Consider the following 21,514-nt stretch of genomic DNA (forward strand, 5'->3'; position numbering starts at 1 on the left):
CATACATTAGCATACAGTATAATATCCATCAATAATAATTGCAACTCTTGAACTGTTCAAGCTAAAGACAACAAACCAACTTTCACATGTTCAGGTTATCCTATCCTATGAACCAATCAATCAATCAATCAATATTTTCATCAACCTACATGTTCAACTATAACTATTCACCATTAATTAAAACTGTAGACACTACCACTACTATAACTTATTTCAAAACCATACATACTTTTAAACAAGCTAGAAAGCACATCACATTTTCTTCAGGAAATGTACTTTTCAGCGATCACTGTTAGCCTAAAGAGTTTTTTAAAAATTAGATAGAACTACAGCTAGCTATCAGTAGGTCTACATACGAACCTATTCTACATAGTTCTTCAACTACAAAAAAAAACTTCTAAAGCGCTTTCATCACTAGATGCACCATCATATTTCTCTCTCCAAATTAATAGCCTACAATATTCTAATCATTACATCATCATTCAACTAAAATCAAACTTAATTTACACTGAAGGTTTTACAAAATAAAATTGTGCATCTATTATTCTGCGTTGCTTTGCTTTCCTAAAAGTGTTGTCCACATGATCCTGCCTTTTATTCCCATCTTCTGACCGAAGATCACATGATCCTGCCTTTTATTCCCATCTTCTGACAGAAAATCACATGATCCTGCCTTTTATTCCCATCTTCTGACAGAAAATCACATGATCCTGCCTTTTATTCCCATCTTCTGACAGAAAATCACATGATCCTGCCTTTTACTCCCATCTTCTGACCGAAGATCACATGATCCTGCCTTTTATTCCCATCTTCTGACAGAAGATCACATGATCCTGCCTTTTATTCCCATCTTCTGACCGAAGATCACATGATCCTGCCTTTTATTCCCATCTTCTGACAGAAAATCACATGATCCTGCCTTTTATTCCCATCTTCTGACAGAAGATCACTTTGTCCTGTCTTTATTCTTTCAGTTTTCACAACAACTGTAGTTTAGACATTTCGTGATCTGATTGTGCCACAATCCAAAGTAATAAGGTTGATAAAGTAGTCTATCAAAGTAATCAGACCAATTATTTTAGTAAATGTAACTTTGACTACATGTAACTGCTTTGCTTTATTTAGTAAAGTAAAACTATGTCAACTTCTTACACTACCACATTTAAAAAAAAAATCTAAAGCAAGCCGCACATCTTTACTTCATGTAAAGTTACCATCTAGTTTGTGCTTGTGTTTTGACGAGACAGCAGCAGCCGGCTCTGAGCCACGCAGCCTTTCAGTTCAGACACACTGTCATCTGGATAAGAGCGCCTGCTAAATGACTTAAATGTAGATGTAATTTGTCTCTTAATAATATGACAAAAATAAATGTCAGCGTTAAAAGATTCTTATGAAAGACAAGAAAAGACAGATCTATTAAATCTGATTGATGAGAGGGTGTTTCAGGCATAATTATGCACTAGACCTGTCTTTTTTATTTCCACACTGGGAAACATCATTGGTTGATTGAGCCTACTGCCTGATCTAAAAAAAATGGAGTCATGTTTTGTAGCAATTATTGTGGCCTTTGTGTTTCGCCGATTGCACGATCACAGTATCAGGGAGTAGATATGGTTGTCCTTCTTCAATAGAGCCATTGGACTTCTCCCAACGATGTTGCAGCATATCTAGGTTGACTCATTTTCCCTGACTTTGTAAAGACTACAGCCTGACGGGAGCCCTACTTCCTTGCTCCCAAACTCGAAGGCAGGCTTTTCCAAACGGGGGCGGTACCAGTTTACAGTTTCATTGGAGCTATGTTACCATGCACTGTCGATCCGAGATTGCTAAATAATTAGCTACAATGGCTGCTTCTGATGATTCCTCTTCCCAAGAAGAGCTGGACGATGAAACATTTTTTTATGTTCTTTTACATAGGAACACACAGCCCTATTTATTTGTGCCGGAATAATAAACTGAAGAAGAGTTGCGAGACCAGCAAGCAGCGGCGGCAGCCTAGACCAGCTGGACCTGGACTCAGGAGGGCAAATGACAAACAAGTCAGTTGTTTTGCTGTCGATAGCTGTCGGTAAACCTATCTTTTTATACAAGGCAGTGTTTTTCAGTAAAGTACAATTTGATCGATTTGGCCATAACGAGGCTTGCTAGTACCTCTACAAGCCAGGCTAGCCAAATTTAGCTAGCTGTTTTTGCTATACTTAAAATATACCGTAGTACAATATTATAGCTAGTTAGCTAACTAGTCTACAGTAGCTAGCCTCGGTGCCTCTCATTCGGATCAGAACTGGGTGCATGTTTTAATGATGTTGGCGGAGAGTAGCGGAATTACTTTGACTTTATGACTCATATTAGTCTTGGAGTAACTATAACTGTGTGTTATAACTAGCCAGTTAATGTGTGTTTGTGGGATGTCTCATATTCTACACCGTGCTGCCACTGTAGGAATACAGACAGTACACAATGATTGGCCATGAACAAATAAGTTGATGACTCAAGAGATGTGAAAGGTCCCATAACAACAATCTCCCCTTGTATCAAAGTGACTCAGAACACCTCACTGCACCCACCAAACATACCATATTATGTAAGTATTCCCTTTGTAGAACTGTAGTATTTCTTATAAGTGTAAGTAGTATATTTTTCTTTCTACTGTATATATGTCATACATTGCCATAACTGTTCCTGTGTACTGCTGTGTAAAATCACCTCGGTCTCCTGAGCAAATAAACTTGGCCTTGAATACAAGTCATGTCAACTTATTTGCTATATTGACAGACTAATCTGCTGTTTTATTGAAACATGGTTACTTTGCCAACACATTTAAGTTTAAATGACAAATGATAAGCTAGTTTATCCAAATACATTTCATAATTATCACAATGAATTGATCCAGAAGTTGAAGTCGACACTTTATTGGTTTTTGATGCAGCTGGAATCATTTAGTCACTTGTCAGTACCCTTGTAAAAAAAAAAATATAAAACAAAATATATATAAACCCCTGTTATATAGTGGGGCAAAAAAGTATTTAGTCAGCCACCAATTGTGCAAGTTCTCCCACTTAAAAAGATGAGAGAGGCCTGTAATTGTCAGCATAGGTACACTTCAACTATGACAGACAAAATGAGGGAAAAAAAATCCAGAAAATCAGATTGTAGGATTTTTAATTAATTTATTTGCAAATTATGGTGGAAAATAAGTATTTGGTCAATAACAAAAGTTTATCTCAATACTTTGTTATATACCCTTTGTTGGCAATGACAGAGGTCAAACGTTTTCTGTAAGTCTTCACAAGGTTTTCACACACTGTTGCTGGTATTTTGGCCCATTCCTCCATGCAGATCTCCTCTAGAGCAATGATGTTTTGGGGCTGTTGCTGGGCAACACGTACTTTCAACTCCCTCCAAAGATTTTCTATGGGGTTGAGATCTGGAGACTGGCTAGGCCACTCCAGCGCCTTCGTTGCCCGGGCGGTGTGTTTGGGATCATTGTCATGCTGAAAGACCCAGCCACGTTTCATCTTCAATGCCCTTGCTGATGGAAGGAGGTTTTCACTCAAAATCTCACGATACATGGCCCCATTCATTCTTTCCTTTACATGGATCAGTCGTCCTGGTCCCTTTGCAGAAAAACAGCCACAGAGCATGATGTTTCCACCCCCATGCTTCACAGTAGGTATGGTGTTCCTTGGATGCAACTCAGCATTCTATGGCCTCCAAACACGACGAGTTGAGTTTTTACCAAAAAGTTATATTTTGGTTTCATCTGACCATATGACATTCTCCCAATCTTTTTCTGGATCATCCAAATGCTCTCTAGCAAACTTCAGACGGGCCTGGACATGTACTGGCTTAAGCAGGGGGACATGTCTGGCACTGCAGGATTTGAGTCCCTGGCTGCGTAGTGTGTTACTGATGGTAGGCTTTGTTACTTTGGTCCCAGCTCTCTGCAGGTCATTCACTAGGTCCCCCCGTGTGGTTCTGGGATTTTTGCTCATCGTTCTTGTGATCATTTTGACCCCACGGGGTGAGATCTTGCGTGGAGCCCCAGATCGAGGGAGATTATCAGTGGTCTTGTATGTCTTCCATTTCCTAATAATTGCGTCCACAGTTGATTTCTTCAAACCAAGCTGCTTACCTATTGCAGATTCAGTCTTCCCAGCCTGGTGTAGGTCTACAATTTTGTTTCTGGTGTCCTTTGACAGCTCTTTGGTCTTGGCCATAGTGGAGTTTGGAGTGTGACTGTTTGAGGTTGTGGACAGGTGTCTTTTATACTGATAACAAGTTCAAACAGGTGCCATTAATACAGGTAACGAGTGGAGAACAGAGGAACCTCTTAAAGAAGAAGTTACAGGTCTGTGAGAGCCAGAAACCTTGCTTGTTTGTAGGTGACCAAATACTTATTTTCCACCATCATTTGCAAATAAATTAATTAAAAAATCCTACAATGTGATTTTCTGGATTTTTTTCTCATTTTGTCTGTCATAGTTGAAATGTACCTATGATGAAAATTACAGGCCTCTCTCATCTTTTTAAGTGGGAGAACTTGCACAATTGGTGGCTGACTAAATACTTTTTTTCCCCACTGTATGTACAACAGCTAGAAATATCATGGCCCAATATTGGACTAAAGGAGCCTATCGTTACTCCTTAGTCCAGGGACCTTACATTTCCATTTAAAGGGTGAATTGGCTCTGGTAGACAAAACAGTCTACCAGAACCAACAGACACCTCACAAGTCCTCAACTGGCAGCTTCATTAAATAGTACCCACAAAACACCAGTCTCAATGTCAACAGTGAAGAGGCGACTCCGGGATGCTAGACTTCTAGGCAGAGTTGCATTGAAAAAGCCATATCTCAGACTGGCCAATAAAAACAAAAGATTAAGATGGGCAAGAACACAGACACTGGACAAAGTCGCCTCCTCACTGTTGACGTTGAGACTGGTGTTTTAAGGCTACTATTTAATGAAGCTGCCAGTTGAGGACTTGTGAGGTGTCTGTTTCTCAAACTAGACACTAACGTACTTGTCCTCTTGCTCAGTTGTACACGAGGGCATCCCATTCCTCTTTCTATTATGGTTAGGGCCAGTTTGCGCTGTTCTGTGATGGGAGTAGTACACAGCGTTGTACGAGATCTTCAGTTTCTTGGCAAATTCTTGCATGGAATAGCCTTAATTTATCAGAACAAGAATAGACTGACAAGTTTCAGAAGAAAGTTATTTGTTTCTGGCCATTTGAGCCTGTAATCGAGACCCACAAATGCTGATGCTCCAGATACTCAACTAGTCTAAAGAAGGCCAGTTTTATTGCTTCTTTAATCATAAAAACAGTTTTCAGCTGTGCACATATTTGCAAAAGGGTTTTCTAATGATCATTTAGCCTTTTAAAATAATAAACTTGGATTAGCTAACATAACGTGTCATTGGAACACAGGAGTGATGGTTGCTTATTATGGTCCTCTATTTGCCTATGTTGATACTCCATAAAAAATCAGCCGTTTCCAGCTACAACAGTCATTTACAGTATTAACAATGTCTACACTGTATTTCCGATTAATATTATGTTATTTTAATGAACAAAAAATGTGGTTCTCTTTCAAAAACAAGGCCATTTCTAAGTGACACCAAACTTTTGAAGTGTAGTGTACATATCTACATCAATGGCCTCCCGAGTGGCATGGTGGTCTAAGGCACTGCATCGCAGTGCTAGCTGTGCCATTTGAGATCCTAGTTCGAGTCCAGGCTCTGACATTTCTAAGTGACCCCAAACCTTTGAACAGTAGTGTATGTGGTGAAATGTCCCTTTAAGCAATACCAGTCTGCCAAGAAGTGACAGTGAGACCTGGAAGCACTGAGGGTAGTTAACGGTATGTCATATCTTTAACAAGGCCCACTGACAGGAATCAGATAATACATAGGCCTCTGTGAGTTTAGAGCCAAACACATGTTCAAATGTTACTAAGATATAGACTTGTGTACTGACTGTGTTTATAATGTGTATATGATATAGAGTACAAGACAAGGAAAGAGAGAGGCCTCTAACAGGATTGTGCAAGGCAGGATTGCTGAAGAAAGCTCACTGACTATGAAAAGCTTACCGGTAGCAATGAAGTGAAAACAGACCACACTGGAGCAGAATGAACTGACGCTGACAGCTACAGATGTAGGATCTTAATTTGAACACTCTTTTGTTGCTGTTTTGGTGCTGAGAAGTATTACGGTCTGTAATAAAGTCATTTTGTGGAGAAAAACTCATTCTGATTGGCTGGGCCTGGCTCCTCAGTGGGTGGGCCTATGCCCTCCCAGACCCCCCGATGGCTGCACCCCCTGCCCAGTCATGTGAGATCCATAGATTAGGGCCTAAGGAATTTATTTCAATTGACTGATTTCATTATATGAACTGTAACTCAGTAAAATCTTTGAAATTGTTACATTTTGCATATATATTTCTGTTCAATATACATAAATGAATGGAAAACCCACACTAACACACGGTTATATTAGCAGCATTGCACTTCTCATGTAGCCTACTTCTGGACAGCTAATAGCCTAGCCTCTGATCAAATAACATTATGGACTAAACGTTCAAATCCTGTTACTGCAGGATTATTTTGCTGTGAGAATATAGGTCAAATTAAGATTTGACATCTGTAGTGACAATGCCTCTGTCCCCAAGGTACAATTGTTCCTTAATACACATATTTAATAACAAATAAAGCACGACCTCTACATTACTAAAGTAGTAAGTACAGTGCCTTCAGAAAGTAATCAACCCCCTGACTTTTTCCACATTTTGTTTTGTTACAGCCTGAATTAAATATAGATACAATTTACATTTTGTCACTAATTACACTTTGGATGGTGAATCACAGGTCCTTCTGTAGCTCAGTTGGTAGAGCATGGCGCTTGTAACGCCAGGGTAGTGGGTTCGATCCCCGGGACCACCCATACGTAGAATGTATGCACACATGACTGTAAGTCGCTTTGGATAAAAGCGTCTCCTAAATGGCATATATTATTATATTATATATTGGTGGTCGGTGCCGTTTAAGATGAGGGAGGACAATATTGTTATTAATGAGCATGGCCTTACATCTATTAGCTACAGCATATTGGATGACCGTCATTCATATTCCATTCACCCATGTCAATGTAACATCGATAGGTTTAGGCTACTACATGATACTAACATTTTCCCTATACCCATCATGAAGTTGCTACAACCTAGCCGATGAGTTAAAGTTTACAACGTAGGTGCACAGATCGAGAGAAATTTGAGTAATCAATGTCACAGACATTGACATATTCAATATCACCTTGCACACTCTTGCCTGCATCTAGCTGATCTAGGGTGTAATCGGTAGTCTAAAAGTTGCAAACGAGAATTTCTATTGGACAAATTCAGGTATGTTCATCCCCATTTCGTTCAGTTTGCTTCTGTTTTAAGAAAAACATTTCAATAATATAATAATATAATATGCCATTTAGCAGACGCTTTTATCCAAAGCGACTTACAGAATCGGAGGAATGAATTACACCCCTGATCACACGCAAACACAGTTCACTTTCATAGCAGCCACATACAAACAGCATGATCCCTTTGATTGTGGTATAATTCCTTCTCACATCTACACGATCTCCTCCTCTCACCTTTTCCCTACGCTTGTGGACTTCAGTGCACAACATATCAGCTATGTGACCAGGTGAACAAAACTTTCCAAGCCAAACCTTTATCTCATACTCCCTAACCGCTACACACAGCCTACATCATTGACAGCATATTAACGTCATAGTCAAAATAGGTACAAGAACTAACACACTACAATCATGCAGCACAGTGTACAGTCAGCAGCGAGCAGTTTAAAATCAAATCAAATGTATTTGTCACATACACATGGTTAGCAGATGTTAATGTGAGTGTAGCGAAATGCTTGTGCTTCTAGTTCTGACAATGCAGTAATAACCAACAAGTAATCTAACTAACAATTCCAAAACTACTACCTTATACACACAAGTTTAAGGGGATAAAGAATATGTACATAAAGATATATGAATGAGTGATGGTACAGAGCGGCGTAGGCAAGATACAGTAGATGGTATCGAGTAGAGTATATACATATGAGATGAGTATGTTTAGCAGTTACATCGGCGGGCCCCGGTGACAATAAATTAATAAAACCAAAAGATGACATTGACTTGGAAGAGTTCCACTGTTTGATAGCCATAGCCAGCTAGCTAACATAGCATCCATCTCTGTTTGATCCTGGTGTTTGAGCATACTATACTAGCTAACTGCATTCGCTAGCTAAGTAAGTGAAAGTGAAAAAAAATACTACTACTCACCACAATGTATGCACTGCAGTGCTAGCAAGGTGTAGCTTATGCTTTCAGTACTAGATTAATTATCTGATCCTTTGATGGACAACTTATCAGTTCATGCTGCAAGAGCTCTGATAGGTTGGAGGTCGTCCTCTGGAAGTTGTCAAAATTACTGTGTAAGTCTATGGAATGGGGTAAGAACCACAAGCCTCCTAGGTTTTGTATTAAAGTCAGTGTACCCAGAGGAGGACGGAAACTAACTATCCTCCGGCTACACCATGATGCTAACCTACAGAGTGCTGTTGAGGCTACTGTAAACCTTCATTACAAAACAGTTTGTTTTTATCAATTATTTGGTGATGTGAATATTTAGAATAGTTTTAACTAAAAATAATAACGTTTTTAATGTTTCATTATTTTTATTTTTATGAAATTCCCTGAGGAGAATGATCCTCCCCTTCCTCCTCTGAGGAGCCTCCACTGGTGTATCAATACACCCAGTCACAACAAAGATACAGGTGTCCTTCCTAACTCTGTTGCCTGGAGAAGAAAGAAACCGCTCAGGGATTTGACCATGAGGCCAATGGGGACTTTAAATCAGTTACAGAGTTGAATTACTGTGATAGGAGAAAGGTAGGATCAGAGATAGGATCAGCAACATTGTAGTTACTCCACAATACGAACCTAAATGACAGAGTGAAATTATTCCAAAACATGTATCCTGTTTGCAATAAAACTGCAAAAAATGTGGCAAAGAAATGTTGTTTTAGCTCTATTCCGTTTATTTTTATGTTTTTATAAAAATAAACGGAATAGAACTCAGCACAGGCAAAATCCTAGAGGAATACCTGGTTCAGTCTGCTTTCCAACAGACACTGAAAGATAACTTCACCTTTCAGCTGGAAAATAAGCTAAAAACACAAGGCCAAATATACACTGGAGTTGCTGATCATTGAATGCTCCTGAGTGGCCTAGTTACAGTTTTGACTTGAACATCTTTAAAATGGCTGTCTAGCAATGATCCAGAACCAATTTGACAGAGCTTAAAGAATTTTTAAAGTTGTAATTTGCAAATATTGTACAATCCAGGTGTGCAAAGACCTTTGAGACTTACCCAGAAAGACCCGGAAAGGTTTCTTGTAGGGTTAGGGTTTTGAATAGATATTGAAAAAGGGTGTGACCTTTTGCGATTGAATGAACAACACCTGTCTGTAAATATTATTAATCTACAAACACATCAACTACAATATCTTTCAAATATATCAACCATTAAAACTACCACAGACCTTCATTCTGAGATATGAAAAACAAAATGGGTGTGAACTATCCCTCTAAACTGTAAATATTGCTGGTTTGACCTATGGACTCTCAACAAGTGACCTTAGAAGGTAAGCTCATGGCTGATGTATCTGATGTTCAAACCAAGCCAATGATGACCTTCATTTGGGCTGTAGGATATTAAATCCAAAAGCACATTAAATACAACTTTTCGTATGAACCTAGAATAATTCATTAGGCTACATAATATGGGCATGAACAGACCTACATGTAGGCCTACAAATCCATCAAATATCGTTTAGCGAGTTTGGGACATTTATTGGGCCTATCATCCAAGACTGTCTCAGGATGAAAATGAAACGTGTTTAAATATCAACCCTATAGCTCTTCAGTCAGACGCCATCACCACGTTTCAGCGATGGATCTCTAAACCCAAGTCAATTCTAGTGAAGTGAAGCATTGAACAAATCTTTCATAATTGAAGTTGGACTATTTTCATAGCTATGTTTATGTTTGTGAAATTACTTTTATGCACAATATTGTAAGATAAAGTATACCTCATTTACCTTGAGATGATTGTGTAAGATCCTGTCCACCTCCGATAACTGTAAGGAGTTTTCTCCAACATTATTTGTTACAACAAATGAACTGTACTGTTCGGCACACACACACACTGTGATACACACACCGGCGACAACACCAGGGTGTCACCCATTCCTCTGGATTGCCTTTATCCAAGGTCACGTTGAACCCTTTTCTCTTCATTGAGAGTTGGTTCACCATATTCACCTTGAGGACTCTTTTCATTAGAACTATTTTAGTCCAGTTTGTGAGTTACTGACATTCTTAATGGCCTCTAATAATAACTTAGTTTCTTATCCAAACAACGAGAGGCCTATTCGTATGTAACCTAACCCTATAAGAGTTGACTCAGTCCAGAAAGAAATGTAACCTATACCTACAGTTTAGAAATTAAGCTATCATGTCAATAACATAATTATAAGGCTTCACACTCCTTATTAGCCTAAAGCCTAAATACAAGATAATAATGATTAGTAGGCTAAATGTTTACATTTATTTTGGCTGGAGTAGCCTAAAACAGTTATATCTAGAATATCTTGACACATATTTCTCTCTGTGAGAATCGCCATCATAAATCCTGTAATGGCCCCACTACACACTGAGCTAGCTGCTACAAATACAGCTTCCGAGGCAGGACCTGATAGCCTATAGATAACAACTGCCAATTTACACAGTCTATGTATCATACAGGCTACTAATGCCCCACTAAGAGGGGTGAAGCATCAGTTTGAATTACACGTGTTTTTATTAGGCTATCAGAAGGATGTCATCATGTGCGTGATTGTGTAGCCGCACAGACTGCATACTATTGTATTATTTTACAAACCATGCATTGGAAGGGAATAAATAGATTTGGAATGATTGAATAGTCTTTCAAACTAGTGGATGCACCTGAGGAGGAAAGTTCCCAAATCCATCTTTATTAAAATCGGATACATCATATTGATCCCGATTTACAGAACGGGTGGGACTAATCCTGAATGCTGATTTGTATTTTTTTTTTTACAAAAAAGTTAAATGAATAAAAAAACTAAAAACACGCATTCCAGGCGGTATCTATTCCACGAGTTACCACTGGCTAAATCTGTGACCTTAAAATGCCTATTTACTCTGTTCCATCTGACTGCACAATCCACTGTCTCTCACAACCCCAATGATCAGGCAGCACAAGTCACATAGTCTGCACACATGCTATATTTTTTATATCAAATAAAGACATTCCGAAAGCGATATTATGAATGTTTATCAAATCTAAAATTACATAAACAGTTGAATAACCGTTGTATTTGAATTTGCATATTGATTTATCCTACTACATGGGACAGAATCGGAAACAACGGCAAAAGCTTCTCAGTTAGAGAGAGTGGGGGGGGATTCGGACTCAAAGCATTAGCTCGGCTATACAATACTGTTGCTTTTTTAATCCCTGAAGAAACAAGGAAAGCAACAGTAAGACTCCAGAGTCAGACCACCTCCACTGACACAAGAAATGCAGAAAAAAATGGCTACACATTGATTGAATCACAAAATAAAAAAAAATACAAATATAGGCTACTACAATAAATGTCCATTTTATATAGCATTTTATTATGTTTCAAAAGTTGTGAATAACGGGCCCAATAATGCTTATTAAAACGCCTGGGGACCTATTTACTTTTACATATTGTGCAGTCTATTCTCGTTTAGACACTATAATAAAACACTGTCAATTAATAGATGTTTTGTTTTGTTTTGTTTATACAATTTGATTAAATATTATGAAGAAAAACTAGCTGAAACTTGACGGACACGAAGGTGAATAGCTTACATCGAACACACTACAAAGGAAAGATGAATCCAAAACCATTCTAAAGGATAGGCATGTGCCTTAGCTTCTTTTTGTCATATATTTCCAATATATTTGGGTCGAGGAGAGAAATATATACAGACCTATATATTCGTAAAATTAAATTGAAGAATTCGTTCTCCTTCACACCAACCTGGTGACAGGCAGGTGAATGCCACAGCACAACCGGAGGGCTAGATTTGGACATCCTCCCGGGCACTTTTCTTCCCTACCTGAGTTATGCCAGAGGGGCATGGCATTTTGCTGCTTTAAATTGACTGAATAGGCCTACCGGTAATTAAAAATGGCAATAATGTCAGCAGGATTGCTTGATAATTAGGCTACTTTGATTGTGAGTTTTAAAGGATTGGCATTGTGACTTGGTATAGATCGAAGCAGCTATCACCCATGCGCCGGCAGAATGCTTTTTTAAAACATTGTAGCATGTTTGCCTATCCGTTATGAACACAGAAGACAAAAAAATAGGTGACCTGCATTGAGCGGAAATCGTATCCCAAGCCATGATTAATAATTTAATGCCCATGCTATTACCGCGAGCACCTGTGCCCCATTAGTAGCCTATGATGCATCGATCCATGAACGCAACATCCCATAGCCTAATCAACAATATATGCAAGGGCAGAAGCGGTAGACCCTCATATTATATGGCTAGATTGTCATTGCTAGAATAATATTCTTGCAAGCGGATATATCTATAACATAGCTCACGCATGGTTCAGAGACGGAAACTGCGTTTCTGTTTCAACATCAGAGACAGCATCGCGCGATTATCGCACCTATTAAACAGCGTTGTTTGGGCCACCTGTCCCAGTTCTGCGCTCTCCGCAGTATCCCTGTTTCTTTCGCACCCCAAATGGTACTTACGTGTAGTGTTGGGGGAAGCGGAGGCTCCCCGTTGCCGGCGAAGATAAGCTAATGATGAGGATAGTTTGGATTGAGAACAGACAGAATATACCGTAGGACTGAGCGCAGATCGCCATTTTCCATTAAATATTCAAGAAACCGGCATAAATAGAATAGGGTCGTGATAATAGTCTATTAGAGCGGAGCTAATAATAAACGCTGAGCTCCGAAAGTGTGTCGGTTGATGGCGAGGCTCCTCAAGACCTTGCGCTGTGAAATCTCAATCTGAAACGTACAGAGGACTGGCAGCTCAAGACAACCGATTCGAAGACTCACAGATGCATTGACGCTGCTGCCACCGCTGGTGCTGCTGTGCCTTTGCGCACTCGCTCTCCTCCCTCCCTCTCCCTTGCACATTTGCTCCCCTCGCTCCCTCTCCAACCGAACGCATGAACACAAGACGACACATTCGCTCCAATATTCCTACGCGACAGACGGGGGCGCGCGTGCAGTCTATATCACTGTCCTGTTTTCCATGCTTTCTCCTCTCCTCCTTGGTTCCCACGCTGAAAGACTGGGGAAACTCAACAATTAGGAGCACAAATGAAGGCTTTATTTCGGTAATTACAGACATGACTAGAGGGGGAATAAATGAACTAGAGTGTAAGCATTCTGCATCACTAAAGTTCCTAAGGGCTTCTCTCAGACCAAATGAGTTCTAGTAACTTAAAAGGAGTTTGACCCAAACATAATATAAACAATATGTCAGGAAGAGGCATAATGTATTCAGTACCTCTGTTTTCTCTGTGTCAACTGTTTAAATTGGTCTCCAAAAGGTTGATTAGTTGCAGTCAGATTCTATACAGACACCCTCAACAACCCCAAATATGTATTAACATGTTGTGTCCTAACATCTATAACACAACATGATACCCATGATTACTGACCCAGTAAAAATACAAGGCCACAGCAACAGGGCTCCCTAGTGGTGCAGTGGTCTAAGATACTGCATCTCAATGCAGAGGTGTCACTGTATTCCCTGGTTTGAATCCAGGCTGTGTCACATCTGGCTGTGATTGGGAGTCCCATAGGGCAGCGCACAATTGGTCCAGCGGTGTCTGGGTTTGGCCTGAGGTAGACTGTCATTGTAAATATGAATTTGTTGTTAACAGACTTGCCAAGTTCAATACATTTTTAAATAAAAACAGACATATCCAGGTGCTCCAGATCCCTGTGCAGGGCTGGTTTTGTCTGTATGTCTTGGTTCAGTCAATCAACAGGGGACATTCAGGTGCTCTCCTAACTGAAGCAACCAGCCAGCTCTTCACAGGGTCGCTTTGCTGTGCAGCAGCTTTGTCAGTCAGTGAAAGGTAGCCTGAGAGATGGGACAGAAAGGACATGTTAGGACGCAACTCAGGCAGAAAGAAAAACCTCGCCTGAATAAAGGAGTGAGGAGCCTCCATGCAACAATGTATCAGCTAAATGTGGGTTTGTTTACCAAACCTTTACTGGACTACAGTTTATGTTCTATTGACCAGCTAGTGCTCTCGTAGTCTCCTCGTCTAGAGTTCCTCTCTCAGACTTGTATGATCCAGTCAGACAGCCCCACAGTACCAGAGACATGCTGAGGGCTGATTCATTATTCCCAATGGGACACCAGCTTTAATTAATACTCTGATGATATATTCAAATCAGCACATTTCCCAACATAGACCATTTCTGCTGACTCACAGCCGTCCTGCTTTCTCCTTCCTCTCACACATATGCAAAGTCCTCTCAAAGCACCTGGCCCATGGGGCCTAAGGAGAGAGAGATACGGGCAACTGCCATTCAGAATCACTCTAATTGTGAGTAATGGTATTAACCTCTATCACACAGAGAGTTGACATGTGTAGAGGGTTTACAATATACAGTGTCACCATGACTACATACTGGGGGGAGAATGATGTCACGTACAGATACCATATTTTTTTATTTGTTTATTTATCCGTTATTTTACCAGGTAAGTTGACTGAGAACACATGTTCTCATTTGCAGCAACGAAATGGGGAATAGTTACAGGGGAGAGGAGGGGGATAAATGAGCCAAATGTAAACTATTTTAATAATATAAATGTAATACATTTTCACACATAAAACATTAATGGTGGAGTGGTGCCATTAATAGTGGAGTGGGTGGAGTGGTGCCATTAATGGTGGAGTGGTGCCATTAATGGTGGAGTGGTGCCATTAATGGTGGAGTGGTGCCATTTTTTATTTATTTTTTATTTCACCTTTATTTAACCAGGTAGGCTATTTGAGAACAAGTTCTCATTTGCAACTGCGACCTGGCCAAGATAAAGCATAGCAGTGTGAACAGACAACACAGAGTTACACATGGAGTAAACAATTAACAAGTCAATAACACAGTAGAAAAAATGGGCAGTCTATATACAATGTGTGCAAAAGGCATGAGGAGGTAGGCGAATAATACAATTTTGCAGATTAACACTGGAGTGATAAATGATCAGATGGTCATGTACAGGTATATTGGTGTGCAAAAGAGCAGAAAAGTAAATAAATAAATAAAAAAACAGTATAAAAACAGTATGGGAATGAGGTAGGTGAAAATGGGTGGGCTATTTACCTATAGACTATGTACAGCTGCAGCGATCGGTTAGCTGCTCGGATAGCTGATGTTTGAAGTTGGTGAGGGAGATAAAAGTCTCCAACTTCAGCGATTTTTGCAATTCGTTCCAGTCACAGGCAGCAGAGTACTGGAACGAAAGGCGGCCAAATGAGGTGTTGGCTTTAGGGATAATCAGTGAGATACACCTGCTGGAGCTCGTGCTACGGATGGGTGTTGCCATCGTGACCAGTGAACTGAGATAAGGCGGAGCTTTACCTAGCATGGACTTGTAGATGACCTGGAGCCAGTGGGTCTGGCGACGAATATGTAGTGAGGGCCAGCCGACTAGAGCATACAAGTCGCAGTGGTGGGTGGTATAAGGTGCTTTAGTGACAAAACGGATGGCACTGTGATAGACTGCATCCAGTTTGCTGAGTAGAGTGTTGGAAGCCATTTTGTAGATGACATCGCCGAAGTCGAGGATCGGTAGGATAGTCAGTTTTACTAGGGTAAGCTTGGCAGCGTGAGTGAAGGAGGCTTTGTTGCGGAATAGAAAGCCGACTCTTGATTTGATTTTCGATTGGAGATGTTTGATGTGAGTCTGGAAGGAGAGTTTGCAGTCTAGCCAGACACCTAGGTACTTATAGATGTCCACATATTCAAGGTCGGAACCATCCAGGGTGGTGATGCTAGTCGGGCATGCGGGTGCAGGCAGCGATCGGTTGAAAAGCATGCATTTGGTTTTACTCTAGTTTAAGAGCAGTTGGAGGCCACGGAAGGAGTGCTGCGCTGTGCTGCACAGTGTCCAATGATGGGCCGAAAGTATATAGAATGGTGTCGTCTGCGTAGAGGTGGATCAGGGAATCGCCCGCAGCAAGAGCAACATCATTGATATATACAGAGAAAAGAGTCGGCCCGAGAATTGAACCCTGTGGCACCCCCATAGAGACTGCCAGAGGACCGGACAGCATGCCCTCCGATTTGACACACTGAACTCTGTCTGCAAAGTAATTGGTGAACCAGGCAAGGCAGTCATCCGAAAAACCGAGGCTGTTGAGTCTGCCGATAAGAATATGGTGATTGACAGAGTCGAAAGCCTTGGCGAGGTCGATGAAGACGGCTGCACAGTACTGTCTTTTATCGATGGCGGTTATGATATCGTTTAGTACCTTGAGTGTGGCTGAGGTGCACCCGTGACCGGCTCGGAAACCAGATTGCACAGCGGAGAAGGTACGGTGGGATTCGAGATGGTCAGTGACCTGTTTGTTGACTTGGCTTTCGAAGACCTTAGATAGGCAGGGCAGGATGGATATAGGTCTATAACAGTTTGGGTCCAGGGTGTCTCCCCCTTTGAAGAGGGGATGACTGCGGCAGCTTTCAATCCTTGGGGATCTCAGACGATATGAAAGAGAGGTTGAACAGGCTGGTAATAGGGGTTGCGACAATGGCGGCAGATAGTTTCAGAAATAGCGGGTCCAGATTGTCAAGCCCAGCTGATTTGTACGGGTCCAGGTTTTGCAGCTCTTTCAGAACATCTGCTATCTGGATTTGGGTAAAGGAGAACCTGGAGAGGCTTGGGTGAGGAGCTACGGGGGGCGGAGCTGTTGGCCGAGGTTGGAGTAGCCAGGCGGAAGGCATGGCCAGCCGTTGAGAAGTGCTTATTGAAGTTTTCGATAATCATGGATTTATCGGTGGAGACCGTGTTTTCTAGCCTCAGTGCAGTGGGCAGCTGGGAGGAGGTGCTCTTGTTCTCCATGGACTTCACAGTGTCCCAGAACTTTTTGGAGTTGGAGCTACAGGATGCAAACTTCTGCCTGAAGAAGCTGGCCTTAGCTTTCCTGACTGACTGCGTGTATTGGTTCCTGACTTCCCTGAACAGTTGCATATCACGGGGGCTATTCGATGCTATTGCAGTCTGCCACAGGATGTTTTTGTGCTGGTCGAGGGCAGTCAGGTCTGGAGTGAACCAAGGGCTGTATCTGTTCTTGGTTCTGCATTTTTTGAACGGAGCATGCTTATCTAAAATGGTGAGGAAGTTACTTTTAAAGAATGACCATGCATGCTCAACTGACGGGATGAGGTCAATGTCCTTCCAGGATACCCGGGCCAGGTCGATTAGAAAGGCCTGCTCACAGAAGTGTTTTAGGGAGCATTTGACAGTGATGAGGGGTGGTCGTTTGACTGCGGCTCCGTGGCGGATACAGGCAATGAGGCAGTGATCGCTGAGATCCTGGTTGAATACAGTGGAGGTATATTTGGAGGGCCAGTTGGTCAGGATGACGTCTATGAGGGTGCCCTTGTTTACAGAGTTAGGGTTGTACCTGATGGGTTCCTTGATGATTTGAGTGAGATTGAGGGCATCTGGCTTAGATTGTAGGACTGCCGGGGTGTTAAGCATATCCCAGTTTAGGTCACCTAACAGAACAAACTCTGAAGCTAGATGGGGGGCGATCAATTCACAAATGGTGTCCAGGGCACAGCTGGGAGCTGAGGGTGGTCGGTAGCAGGCGGCAACAGTGAGAGACTTGTTTCTGGAGAGAGTCATTTTCAAAATTAGTAGTTCAAACTGTTTGGGTATGGACCTGGAAAGTATGACATTACTTTGCAGGCTATCTCAGCAGTAGACATTTAAGTCATTTAGCAGACGCTCTTATCCAGAGCGACTTACAAATTGGTGCATTCACCTTATGACATCCAGTGGAACAGCCACTTTACAATAGTGCATCTAAAAGGGGGGGGGGTGAGAAGGATTACTTTATCCTATCCTAGGATAAGACTGCGACTCCGCCCCCTTTGGCAGTTCTATCTTGATGGAAGATGTTATAGTTGGGTATGGAAATCTCTGAATTTTTGGTGGCCTTCCTGAGCCAGGATTCAGACACGGCAAGGACATCAGGGTTAGCAGAGTGTGCTAAAGCAGTGAGTAAAACAAACTTAGGGAGGAGGCTTCTGATGTTGACATGCATAAAACCAAGGCTTTTTCGATCACAGAAGTCAACAAATGAGGGTACCTGGGGACATGCAGGGCCTGGGTTTACCTCCACATCATCCGCGGAACAGAGAAGGAGTAGTATGAGGGTGCGGCTAAAGGCTATCAAAACTGGTCGCCTAGAGCGTTGGGGGCAGAGGATAAGAGGAGCAGGTTTCTGGGCATGGTAGAATATATTCAGGGCATAATGCGCAGACAGGGGTATGGTGGGGTGCGGGTACAGTGGAGGTAAGCCCAGGCACTGGGTGATGATGAGAGAGGTTGTATCTCTGGACATGCTGGTTGTAATGGGTGAGGTCACCGCATGTGTGGGAGGTGGGACAAAGGAGGTAACAGGGGTATGCAGAGTGGATCTAGGGGCTCCATTGTGAACTAAAACAATGATAACTAACCTGAACAACAGTATACAAGGCATATTGACATTTGAGAGAGACATACAGCGAGGCATACAGTAATCACAGGTGTTGAATTGGGAAAGCTAGCTAAAAACAGTAGGCGAGGCTAATCAGCTAGCACAACAAACAGCAGGTAAAATGGCGTTGACTAGACAACTGGGCCGACAGATAAACAAACAAGCAGAATGGAGTACTGTGATTAATGGACAGTCCAGCGTGCGTCAGCTATGTAGCCAAGAGATCAGTGTCCAGGTGGCAGCGGTGGATGGGCAGGGAAGCTGGGCTGGCGAGTGTTATCCAGGTTTTAAAAAAACGAACAATGACTAAATAGCTTGTAGCTAGTTAGCTGGTTAGCGTCTGGAGGTTCTTGAGTGTGTATTAAAAATAAAATAAAAATTAAAAGTAATAGCGATTCCGTATCACAGTGGGTGAGGCAGGTTTCCGGAAGGTATAAACAAAATAAAAATCAAAAAGAGATAGAAAGTAAATGGGTTCAGAGTGTTTGGGATGCGGTGATTCAGATGGTTAGCAGGCCTGTGCTAACAAGCTAACAGTTCGTAGGCCCGGGCTAGACAAGCTAGCCGTTAGCAGGCCGAATTAGCAAGCAGGGAGATAGCGAGGGCTAGAGAGTTAACCTTTGGGGGACGTCGCGATGGGGTGAGTCTGTTTATTCCTCCTCATGCGGTGACATCGACAGACCGGTCGTGGGCCCGGGTAATTGTAGCCCAGGAGTATGCTACAGGTGCTCTAGTACGCTAGGTGAGCTGGAGACACAGCGATTCAGAAAGTTCGCGGGCCTTGGCCAGCAGAAGGATCTTTGGCGATGTCGCAACGAAAAAGCCTGTTGAAACCACCTCGGACGATTATGTCGGCGGACCAGTCGTGATGGATCGGCGGGGCTCCGTGTCGGCAGTAAAGGGTCCAGGCCAATTGGCAAAAGAGGTATTGTTGGACCTCTTCGGCTAGTCGGGAGATGGGCTTAGCTCGAGGCTAGCTCAAGGCTAACTGGTGCTTGCTTTGGGACAGAGACGTTAGCCAGGAGTAGCCACTCGGATTGCAGCTAGCTAGTTGCGATGATTCGTTGTAAAGGTTCAGAGCTTGCGGTAGGAATCCGGAGATGTGGTAGAGAAAAAGCAGTCTGATATGCTCTGGGTTGATGTCGCGCTGGTGTCCTAGCTTTGAAGACCGCTAGCAGTGGCTAACTGAGTACTAGCTAGTAGCTAGTTAGCTGGCTAGCTTCTGATGGGGGGTTCCGGTTCTAAAGTGAAGTATAGAAAATGCAGATCCGTACCACATTGGGTGATGCGGGTTGCAGGAGAGTATATTCAGCTCTAGTTGGAAAGTGAGATTAAAATATGTACGAAATATATACAGAAAAAAAACGAGGAAAACTATATTTACACTAGACAGGACGGGACAAGACAAAACACACGTCCGACTGCTACGCCATCTTGGAAAGGTAGATGGTGGAGTGGTGCCATTAATGGTGGAGTGGTGCCATTAATGGTGGAGTGGTGCCATTAATGGTGGAGTGGTGCCATTAATGGTGGAGTGGTGCCATTAATGGTGGAGTGGTGCCATTAATGGTGGAGTGGTGCCATTAATGGTGGAGTGGTGCCATTAATGGTGGAGTGGTGCCATTAATGGTGGCTGGCTCATTGTTTTTTACTGTGATGAACGCTGTTCCATTCTGCCAGCGGTAAAGAGGGAGAAGACAATTACAAGTATGGAAATATACTATGGCCTGACCATTAATGGTTTAGTGTGGAGCAAGCTGAGGGGCCAACAGCATGGTGGCCTTGTGTTGACGAGAGGTTTCTTTTTCTTGACCTTTCCTGACAGTTGTTATTCTATTTGCATAGTCACAGTAGTGTACCATATTTTAGTCCAGGACAATTTCACAGTATTCATATTCATGAACCTGTATATTGATTCAAGACTATTTTTTTGTCCACCACAATTTGTCGCACCTTTGGTAGTAAGGAAGTGAGTTGGGAGTTGGACTCTACATTTCAAATATGATTGCAATTTATGAAGCCATTGTGAGGAAAGACTGACAACCTCCATTACTGGTAAAAACGTATTTTATTGCATAGCCTTGCTATAACCGAAATGGTCACATCAATACATTCTGAGTCCATTTAAAGTGAAGTAGTGGGAGGTGGGGGTGTTTGTCGCCCCATGGTCTGGATCTCATTGTGCAGATCGCTGAGATGCTTATAGCGAACCCACTCCTCATTAGTGAATATCATTCAGGCGGCCTCAGGGTTAGGCTGGGTGAAAACACACTGATTTACATTTTACATTTTTATGTAAACTTTATGTAACCAGGTTAGTGTTATTGAGATAAAACATCTATTTTTCAAGAGAAACCTGCCTCAAGCCCAATTGATCCTCCAGTAGCCTAGGAGGTAAACATGGGCTGGGCCTCTGTGCCCTACCCCGCTCCCTCTCATTGGATAGGTAGGCCCTCTTAATTCACCTGCCAAAAGACTATTAATCTGGGGAGTGGAGCAGAAACGAAGGGATCAGGACCTTGCTATTCTGGGTCTCCTCCATCCTTCCAATCCTTCCAGCGCTTTCAGGGGACTGCTCCCCACGCAGAGGCCAAGTAGGACACAGTCAGTGAGGAATTAATCACACCTTGTTTCCCCTG

The 21,514-nt window shown here is 42.1% G+C and overlaps 1 protein-coding gene across 4 annotated transcripts in view; it reads right to left on the bottom strand.

Moving 5' to 3' along the window:
• The window catches only part of LOC118388289 (voltage-dependent calcium channel subunit alpha-2/delta-2-like), a 407,521-nt gene extending 394,268 nt beyond the window's left edge, over positions 1–13,253 (bottom strand). For all 4 annotated transcript variants that reach the window (XM_052526555.1, XM_052526554.1, XM_052526556.1 and 1 more), the window contains exon 1: positions 12,889–13,253. In XM_052526555.1, coding sequence (XP_052382515.1) covers positions 12,889–13,004 — 116 coding nt within the window. In that variant the 5' untranslated portion in view covers positions 13,005–13,253. The remainder of the gene's footprint in view (positions 1–12,888) is intronic.
• Between the last annotated feature and the right edge of the window lie 8,261 nt (positions 13,254–21,514).

This window comes from Oncorhynchus keta, chromosome 10 (assembly GCF_023373465.1).
Source record: "Oncorhynchus keta strain PuntledgeMale-10-30-2019 chromosome 10, Oket_V2, whole genome shotgun sequence".
Classification (NCBI taxonomy): domain Eukaryota; kingdom Metazoa; phylum Chordata; class Actinopteri; order Salmoniformes; family Salmonidae; genus Oncorhynchus; species Oncorhynchus keta.